The sequence below is a fragment of the Tupaia chinensis genome, unplaced genomic scaffold, assembly GCF_000334495.1.
Source record: "Tupaia chinensis unplaced genomic scaffold, TupChi_1.0 Scaffold146907_1, whole genome shotgun sequence".
In the NCBI taxonomy this organism is placed as follows: Eukaryota; Metazoa; Chordata; class Mammalia; order Scandentia; family Tupaiidae; genus Tupaia; species Tupaia belangeri.
This window is the reverse complement of record NW_006206760.1, coordinates 2,938,532-2,948,302: the sequence shown is the minus strand read 5'-3', so window position 1 is coordinate 2,948,302 and position 9,771 is coordinate 2,938,532. Positions and strand designations below refer to the sequence as shown.

General features: G+C 49.0%; 1 protein-coding gene across 7 annotated transcripts in view; it reads left to right on the top strand.

Moving 5' to 3' along the window:
* The window catches only part of TBC1D1 (TBC1 domain family member 1), a 223,354-nt gene that overhangs the window by 212,047 nt on the left and 1,536 nt on the right, over positions 1-9,771 (top strand). For all 7 annotated transcript variants that reach the window (XM_006169248.3, XM_006169252.3, XM_006169247.3 and 4 more), the window contains one exon: positions 5,452-5,625. In XM_006169248.3, the coding sequence (XP_006169310.1) occupies positions 5,452-5,625 (174 nt within the window). The remainder of the gene's footprint in view (positions 1-5,451; positions 5,626-9,771) is intronic.

Sequence of the window (9,771 nt, the reverse complement as noted above, 5' to 3'; positions counted from 1 at the left end):
GAATCCAGAGGTTCTGGCAGGTTGCATCCAGATGTGGTTGTGGTTTCCATTTAGTGCCCCACCATAGGGCTTCACAGAAAGGGATGCGAACCCGGCGGGATTAAAGGAAGGGGGTCCATGCCAACTGTCACTCTCAAGCTCTGTTTGCACATTGCAGAAGCCCCTATGACAAAGGGGTTCTCTTCTACTGCACACCTACCCTTGTTAGCTGATACCGCTCTGTATTTTACATGCCCTGTGTGTGTGCGTGTGTTTTAATATTATTTGATTAGGATCTTGGCAAGAAATTTAGAACACCAAATTGTGAGGATAAACTCTATTCGTAAGGGCAAACACAGATCGCAGGTAGCCCTGGAGCTGAGGACCCATTTTTTTTTTTGGAGAGGTTTTTGCTATAGGGCGCGTGCGCTCACCAGACAGACAGAGAGAGACAGAGAGATAGAAAGCAGGAAATCACCCCCCAGGGGGGACGGTCACGCCGCAATCCCTTCTCCTCCATTCTCCTCTCGGGATCTTGGGCACGCACGCACACGCGCCCGGCGTGAGTTTAAGCCACCGGGTCCGGGACTCGAACCGCGGTCGACTACGTGGGAGTCCAGCGACATAGCCATTACGCTAACTGCTGGTCCCCTGAGGACCCATTTTTGAGTTTTGGTAAAATTCACGAGTCCACAGCTTTCTGATCAACCTTGTGCTGCTCTGTAATCCTGTATTTCTCCTTCTCTGTGTTGGAGATCTCACCTCCCTGGTGTCTGGGCTTCCGCAGCTGCTTTCTCCTGAAGTAATCAGTGAGGTGTTTGGGGAGTTTGACTTTGCTAATACCAACTTTTGTGGAGGTGACAATAACAAATTTCTGGTGTGTTCTATACAGTGGAACTCGATTGAGGACCAGAGGTCTAGTGACAAGCAGCAAGCCACTGCTCAGCTGCTTCAGGGAAGCCACTCTCTTGCCTCTGTGATGTCCAGTGAGGGTGATCAGAATGGTCCCAGGAGCGATGCTGGCTCGCAGCTTTCTCACATGCTGACTGAAGGGTTCTTTGCTGTGGCTCAACAGCTTTCGAGGCACATCTTCAGTGGGATAATACCTAGGCACTTTGTAAAGTGTAACCACCTGGGTACCACCATTCTTGTCCCACCAACTGGTTTTGTGACCGTGGCAAGACCCTTCTTCTTTTTCTTTACAATCCTGGACTTAGTGGCCGAGTATTTTCTCTTGTTCATGGTCTTCCTGGAATACATGGCAGACCGGGAGTATCTGCAGATGCCCTGGACTAGGACGGGGTTTCAGCTGCAATGGGGCTTCCCCTTCTTGGGCTCTATTGCCTTGGGGTCACCCTTTTTAAGCTTGCCACTGGCATCAGCCTTCTTGGCTTCAGGTTTCTTCTTAGTATCCTGCTTCTCAGCTTTTTCACCTGCCATCTTTATAAAGGCGAAGAGGATGCCCCATGTGTTTGTGAGCTACTGGTCAGGGACTCGAACCTGGTCCACTGCGTAGGACCTGGCTTCCTCTGCACCATATTTAACTGCTGTGTTCTGAGGCTGCCCCAACACCCAATTTACTGTGCTTCTCCTCTTTTTCTTTTTTTTTTTTTTTCTTAGAGAGGTTTTTGCTATAGGGCACATGCACTCGCCAGAGAGGCAGAGAGAGATAGAGAGACAGAAAGCGAGAAATCACCCCCCAGGAGGAATGGCCATGCCACAATCCCTTCTTCTCCATTCTCCTCTCGGGATCTTGGGCATGCATGCACACGTGCCGGGTGTGAGTTTAAGCCACTGGGTCCGGGACTCAAACCACAGTCGACTACATGGGAGTCCAGCGACATAGCCATTACACTAACTGCTGGGTTCCTTCCTCCTTTTTGTCCACTACTTAGGCTTCTCTGATACAACATACTATAGGATCAGCATTTTAACTTTTTTTTCAGTTCTTTTTTTATTTCTCTCGTGAGCGAGAGAGACAGGTGTCCTTGACAGCGTCCTGCCACGCTGCAGTCGTCCCCACCACCCAGGAGCACGGCACATGGCAGGCCCAGACCCGGTCTCACCTCGGCTCTCCATGGCTTCAACATCATGCACTGGCACCCTGTACCTCCACCACCACAGCTGGGCTGGGGTCAGGTTTTAATCTAAGGCCTTCCTGTTCTTTCTCTGGCTAAGAACCGGCACTGGCTTTGAGTGACTTGTGCCCTCCAGGGGTAAAGGACAGAGGCCGCTCCTGCCACCCCTCCTGTCTTCTGACTCAAGAGCAAAGAGAATTGTTTAGGGATAAGGTTCTTCACTCACCACCAGCCACTTCCTGCCATGGTTTGGGATGAGTTCTGGAGAATAATTGCAAAACGAAGGGCTGTCAGTGTGTCGGCAGTCAGGAGATAATGATGCAATTAAGCAGAAATGATTGCGACCCAGGATGGTTCCTGGGGATTAATGGGGGCCCGGACGGGTGTACAACACTGGGCATAGCCGAGCACCATTAACCTCAGCAGCGCTTCAGTCTGTATAAAAGGCCAGAGGTTTTGTTCCTACGTTTTTCAGCTTAGGAGATCATTTAAAAATAAATCTGCCTGGAAGAAAACCAAAAAATCTTTCTGGAAGAAAACAAGGCAATTGTGTATGTGACATTTACTTAGCACTAATAGGGTTTGAGTGCCTGCCAACAATGTAGGCTGTAACTGACCCCCAGTGGGGCAGTGGTGAGGGTGGGGTTAGTGGGAAGTACTTGGGACAGACCCTTCATGAGTGACCAGTGGGCTCCTGGGAGGTACCAAGGTCCCACTAATAGTTCCCACAAGAGTGGGCGGTTATAAGCACCCCTGGCTACCTGCAGTCTCTCTGCACACGCCGCCTTTTGACCACATTGTTACATAGCACCAGAGGCCGGCCAGTTGCTGGTCCCAGACCTTTGCACATTACAGCCACCGGAATCGTGAGCCCAATAAACCTCTTCTCTTGAGCAATCACCCAGTCGCGCGTGTTTCCCATAATAGCAGCCCAGCGGACTGAGACAAGTACCGTATTTATAATTACACACCAGTGCCACAGCAATCTCAGTTCTAAGGTTTGTGGTTGTTACTCTGTTCGAACTTCTCAGCAGTTCCATGATGTGGCAGCCTTTGTAGTTTTGCTGAGGCATGAGGTTGACATGCGCGGGTTCCGTGACAGGTGTGTGGAGGCACCTCCCTGAGCTAAGGGGGCATGTTGTCTCATTTGGTTCTCACGGTGACGCTGGGAGGTAGGTGTTATGAGTGTCGTGTTAGAGGCTAGGAACTGAGGCCGAGGGAGATTAAGTCACTTGCTCAAAGTCCTTCAGGGAGTTGCCAGCGGGGTCCTGACTCCAGGGCTGACTCAAAGGCCTTGAGTCACTTAGCTCAGCTGTGACCTGGCAATGATGGCCTGCTGACCTCAGGGTCACTCCGAGGACAGAACAGAATCAGGACAGTAAACTGTTCTTTCTCCCCAGCCCCACGCCCGCACTCACCCTCATTCTCAAACCCATCCCCACCCCGCACACGTTTTCACGCATAACTTTACTTCTGTGTTATTTGCCAGATCACATGGAAAATTAGGAAATCGAAAAATGAATCTCAAGGGAGAGAAAATAAGACTGCTGAAAAGGGCGAGAAAGTAAACATGGTTTTTGAAAGATGGTTTTAGGGAAAACAGGCTAGTTTTGAATGCTCATAGGGTACCACCTAGGGGAAGCTAGTATTGTATTGATTTTTTTTTTTTTTTGAGAGGGTTATGCTATAGAGCACGTGCGCTCACCAGAAAGACAGAGAGAGACAGAGAGACAGAAAGTGAGAAATCACCCCCCAGGGGGATGGCCACACCACAATCCATTCTTCTCTATTCTCTTAGGATCTTGGGCACGCATGCACATGTGCCCAGCATAAATCTAAGCCACCAGGTCCAGGAATCTAACCACGGTCAACTACATGGGAGTCCAACAACGTAGCCATTATGCCATCTGCTGGTCCCAGTATTTTTATTGATTTTTAACTGTGTCAAGTTTCTTTTTTTTTTTTTTTTTTTTTTAAGTTTTTTGACATAGGGCGTGTGAGACAGAGACAATGAGAGGGGAAGTGAGAAAGCACCCCCCAGGGGAATGGCCACAATACAGTCCTTTCTCCTTCATTCTCCCCTTGGGATTTTGGGCACTCCCGCACACGCACACAGTGTGATTTTCAAGCCACTAGGTCCAGGGCTCATCCTCAGTCAGTCATGTGGGAGTCCAGCACTTTAACCACCACACCATCTGCTGGTCCCTAGTTTCTTTCTTTCTATTGCTGTGTGTGTGTGTGTGTGTGTGTGTGTGTGTGTGTGTGTGTGTGTGTTTGTGTGCGTGCATTTGGGTTTGTGTGTGTGCGCAGTAGAGTATGGTTCAGTTTGCCGTTTTTCTTTCTTAAGGAAACACCGTAGAGCAGCAGTTCCTGCCCTTGTAAAATCGGATTTTTTTCTCTGAACGCACGCCCTAATCTCGCTGACTTTCCTGGTCTCCACCAGATACACACTGGGGCCCCCCTCATGTGCGAAGAGGCCCGGCCAGATGGTGTCACCCCTCAGAACCGACAGGAAGAGGGAGGCTGGCTGGCAGCAGCATACCCTGTGGTCTGGTTCCCCTTCAGCTCTGCCCCTGCCGGCCCTGGGGTCCCCTTCCCAGGAGAAAGTGCAGGCGTGCCCAGCTTGAGCCACTTGGGTGCTTGGGGTCCTTTTTCACACGTGTGGTTTTTCATCACCATTACCTATTATGGGAAGGGAGACAGCTCGGGCATTGTTTCGCATTCACTCATCTGTGTGGGCGACATTTGAGCTATGGCTCATTTCTGCATATTCGTGTGCAAAGAAGGGTTTTTTTAGTAAACAGTTCCATTACTTAGCTGTTCTTATAACTCCGAAAACCCAGCTGAACTATAATTCAACTTCGACTTGGTGACTGTGCACATAGGACTTGTTGTGTTTTGTTTTGTTTTCCCCTCCTTTTAAGCTATGTTTGATGAATCTAACCTAACTGAATTTTCAGAGAAAAAAAAATGAGGACTGAAATAAGAAAAAATAAACTATTTTTTCAGGGGTTTTCACTGTAGGGCATGTGCACTCGCCAGAAAGACAGAGAGACAGAAAGTGAGAAATGACCCCCCGCCCGGGGTGGATGGCCATGCTGCAATCCCTTCTCCTCCATTACTGTCATGGGATTTGGGGCATACATGCACATATGTATGATTTTCAAGCCACTGGATCCGAGATTCAAACCACTGTCAACCCCGTGAGAATTCAGCACCTGAATCACCAGCCACCTGCTGGCCCCTTATTTATCACTTTTGCAGGCAGAGGGCTGAGCCTGAAGGAAATACGCAGTGTATGTGCATTGGCATGATCGTGTGCGCACACACGTGTGTGCACATGCATGCGTGTGTGTGAGAGATTTTCCTCATTTTCCTCTTCTGCATGTGACAGGTGTTTGAGATGGACATCGCTAAACAGTTACAAGCATATGAGGTTGAGTATCACGTGCTTCAAGAAGAACTTATCGATTCCTCTCCTCTCAGCGACAACCAAAGAATGGATAAATTAGAGAAAACCAACAGCAGCTTACGCAAACAGAACCTTGACCTCCTTGAACAATTGCAGGTGAGCGTATTTCTGAAGCAGCTTCCTGAACCACAAGGGAATAGTCGTTCATTAACTCACCAAAGGCAGCGGCAGACCAGGCTTTCCCATGACTAGAGGACCTTTCTCACCCCGAGCTGTTTATAGTCAGGATCAAAGGTATCCCCGGAGGGGGGGCAGACAGATTGGCCTTTGCTAAGGTCAAACAGCCCCGGAGCTTTCTGCGAGGCTGTTTCTGCACTCACCCTTTTAGGAGAAAGGCCCAGAGAGATGAACTTGGAGTCCGAACGCCGTGGCACTAGCAGCTGAATGCCAGCAATTGTGCATTGAGTTAGGACGAGAGAATCCAGAACTTGTGAGCCAAGCCAGCTAAGTCCTTGGAGAGATATCAAGCGAGGAAACCCAGCTGCAAAATTTAACTCGAGTTTAGGATTATTATCTGTGAATCCTTGCAGATACAAGAGTTGAGTAAGGAAGGACCCAGCTTTCTCCTCTCAAAACTTTCATTTCGACATGGATACATGAAAGTGAGGGTGTTCAGATGAAAGAGGGTGAGATGGAACAGCCCAGAGACCGAGCCCTGGCTAGATCTAGGATTCCAGAGTCACCCTCAGCCCACGGTCCCCCTGGGCTGACACTGATCCATTCCACCCAGATGTCCTTGCTGTGTCAATGCCTGACTACGGGCAGTCATTTTACCGATCACGTGGCACGAAGTTATCTGTACGTTCTACTTTTTCCATGTCACGAATGAGGATAATTCCATCATCGTTATGAGATTGTTTCGAGGGTGTGTTAAAGTACTGATTTTGAGTTGCTGTGGAGAAAAGTACATATCCCCCCCATATGTATTTTATAGTGTTCCTTGGCTGTCCTTAGCTTTTCTGTCTGATCTAAGCCTCTGAGCGTGTTTACAGAAGGTCGCTGCTTTGCAGATACATGATTGGCAGCGGTATGAGAAAGGCCGGCATTGGAGAGCCTGATAGATCAACTCCTGTCTAAAATGCATCCCTGCCAGCAGGCACTTACCCAGTGGACCCCGGTAGATAGGACTGTGAAAGGACCAAGACAAAATGCTTTTCCTGTCCGGTCCTGACCACCTGCCACATTCTGTTTCCCCCTGAGGTTGAGATTCCCAGCTCCAAGTCTGTCTGTGGAGTTTCCCCTGGAAGTCTTAGCTGGGAAGCTGGAAGGAAGCCTCGGGGGATAAGGAGCCTTAGCTGGCCCGTAAGGGTGCACAGTGTAGGTGGTCATTTTACGGCTTCCAAGCCAACAGTGAGTCCCTGAAGATAACAGAATCGAAACACTTCCAGCAAAGCCCACCTTTGCATTGGAAGCACTTGGCTTGTTAACATAGGCAGTACTCAAATAAAAGGTTCATTTTACTAAGCGAATACCCATGTGGTTTTGAGGTGAGGGAAGGTGCAAAGTGATATTAACCTGCTGTGGTGACTCTGAGCTCTGAAGACCGGGAGTTGTGAAAGACTGCTGGATTATCTACATGCCCCTAGAAAGGCATCGGACAGAGGTCGGTCATAACAAGTGTTCTCTCTGGACTGGTCTTCCTCTTGACCAGAGGATTCTGCACTTCCGGGGGGACCATCCAGGACAATGGTTTGTCCCCTCCCCTGCAGTGACGGGGTCTGTGCTCTGCTTGGTGCTGGCACCACCAGGATGAGTCAAACCTGCAGCTCATAGAGTTGAAAGAGGAGATGTGATATTTTAGTTGCATGGATGTAGATTTCTTTCTTTTTTTTAAAAAAAAAAAAAAAGAATTCTTTTATTTAACTTTGTTTATGTATTTATTATTTATTTTAATTTGACCAGAGAGGGACAGTGAGAGAGAAAGTGAGAAAGGAAGCTGCCAGGTTAGTCCAGCACCCTAACCACCACGCCACCTGCCGGCCCCATCGTGGAGGTAGATTTCTTCACTAGCACATGAGAATCACCTGATGTACCATTTTCAGAAGCCAAGGTTTTCAGTACCACACTACATTTTTTAACATAAATTTTTTTGGCCAAATTATGAAAATCAACTTGTTTTCTAGCTTTGTTCTGTTCCTAGAGTTGTGAGACATACCCAAGTCCCATGTATTTTCCTGTTAAATGTAGAAGAATGTTGTCTAGAAGTCAGAGACCAAGCTCTTGTCTTTTGCCCAGCGATCTGTGAAATGATCGCATTTGTTGCTAAATAACGGTGCACGTACTTCTTTCATAATAACCAAGCGTAAGTCGTGAGCACCCACACTGAGCCCAGTGCTATGAGAGGCCAGACTGGGGCCAGCAGTTGACTTAATGGCTACGTTGCTGGACTCCCATGTAGTCAACTACAGTTCAAGTCCTGGACCTGGTGACTTAAACTCATGCTGGGCACATGTGCATGCACGCCCAAGATCCCAAGAGGAGAATGGAGGAGAAGGGATTGTGGTACGGCCATCACCTCTGGGCGGGGGGGCGGGGTGATTTCTCACTTTCTGTCTCTCTGTCTGTTTCTGTCTTTCTGGCGAGCGCATGTGCCCTCTCGCAAAAACCTCTCCTCCCCACCAAAAAAAAAAGGGGGTAGGCCAGACCACGTGAAAGATGAAGAGAGGCTTTTCATCCATGAAAAATCTCAGTCTTCCGGAGGAGACCTGACATTCATATGGGAGAGTAAATGACCATGCACGTTGGTTCAGTGCTAACTGCGCTGCAAGGTACCCTCGAATGCAGAGAGACTTCGAATGAGAGATCTACCTAGAGGGGAGGTGGCGCCCGGCTGAGGCCTTGACAGTGGGGAGGATTTTGCGGACCAGAGATGGGCACCAGGAACGACCACCTCTTGCTTAATCAGCTGACATACTGGAGAGCTTGTTCCCTTTTTCCTCTTTTTAAGCATCCTTTTTGTTTGTTTGTTTTTATGTTTTGTTTTTGTTTTTGTTTTTTGCTATAAGGTGTATGTGTTGTTTGAGAGAGAGAAAATGAGAAATAATCCCCCATGGTGGGATGGCCATGCCACAATCTGTTTTCTTCCATTCTCCTCTCGGGATTTTGGGCCTGTGGGCACACCCCCCTGGCATGATTTTCAAGCCATCAGGGCCAGGACTCAAACCACAATCAGCCAAGTGGGAGTCCAGTGCCTTAACCACTATGCCACCTGCTGGCCCCTATTTTAAGCATTCTCGTAGCACAGCCAGTGCTAGACTTCGTGTCACGAATGATCTGTCTGGCACAAGTGCGGTCTTATGCAAGAAACAGTTTTCTTTGTTTTGAAAGTGAGAGACAAAATAGATGACCATTTTTTTTCCCCCACCTAAAACAAAAAGGGTGTGTAAAGGGCTGGACTAAATGAATGGGAGAGAGCGGCCTCTTTCTGACCCAGCGAGCAGAGCACTCCAGGGTGCAGTCGTGAGCTGAGGAAGAAGCCAGAAAACCCTCGGAGTCGTCAGCATCCTTGGCGTTCCAGCAGGTTTTGCCGAGATCCCCCGGCTTCGCCAAGCCAGCTCACTCGGGCCTGGGAAGCCTGTGTAATGGGCCAGGGAGGAGGGACAGGTGCTAGAAAGAAGCGCATGGAAGGTCACTTTCGTTTTTGTTTAAGAATTATTTTCTTTAACTTGATTCTAATTTAGCTACTTATTTATTTTAATTTGACCAGAGAGGGACAGAGTGAGTGAGTGAGAAAGAGAGCGCGGGCGAGGCAAAGTGAGAAAGCAAGCCACCAGGTCCAGGACTCAAACCAAGGTCAGCCATGTGGGAGTCCAGCACCCTTAACCACCACGCCACTTGCCGGCCCCTGGAAGTTCCCTTTAACTGGGAACTTGAGTATGAGGTGCTGAGGGTGTAGACGGGGCTGGATCCTCGGCCCTCCTCTGTGGGGTGGGAATAAGGAAGCCGTTCATCTCTGTGGGGAGTAACCAGTCCGTGAGACGGTGCATAGACACCTCTGAGCAGGAGGAAACACCCATGCTTCTTGACACAGCGATGTCTTGCTTCTCAGAGGGAAGGAAATAAAGGAAAAGTTCTTTCAGGGACCAGCAGTTAGAGTAATAGCTATGTTGCTGGACTCCCATGTAGTCGACCGCGGTTCGAGTCTCGGATCTGGTGGCTTAAACTCACGCTGGGTGCATGTGCGTGTGTGCCCAAGAGCCCAAGAGCAGAGTGGAGGAGAAGGGATTGTGGTGTGGCCATCCC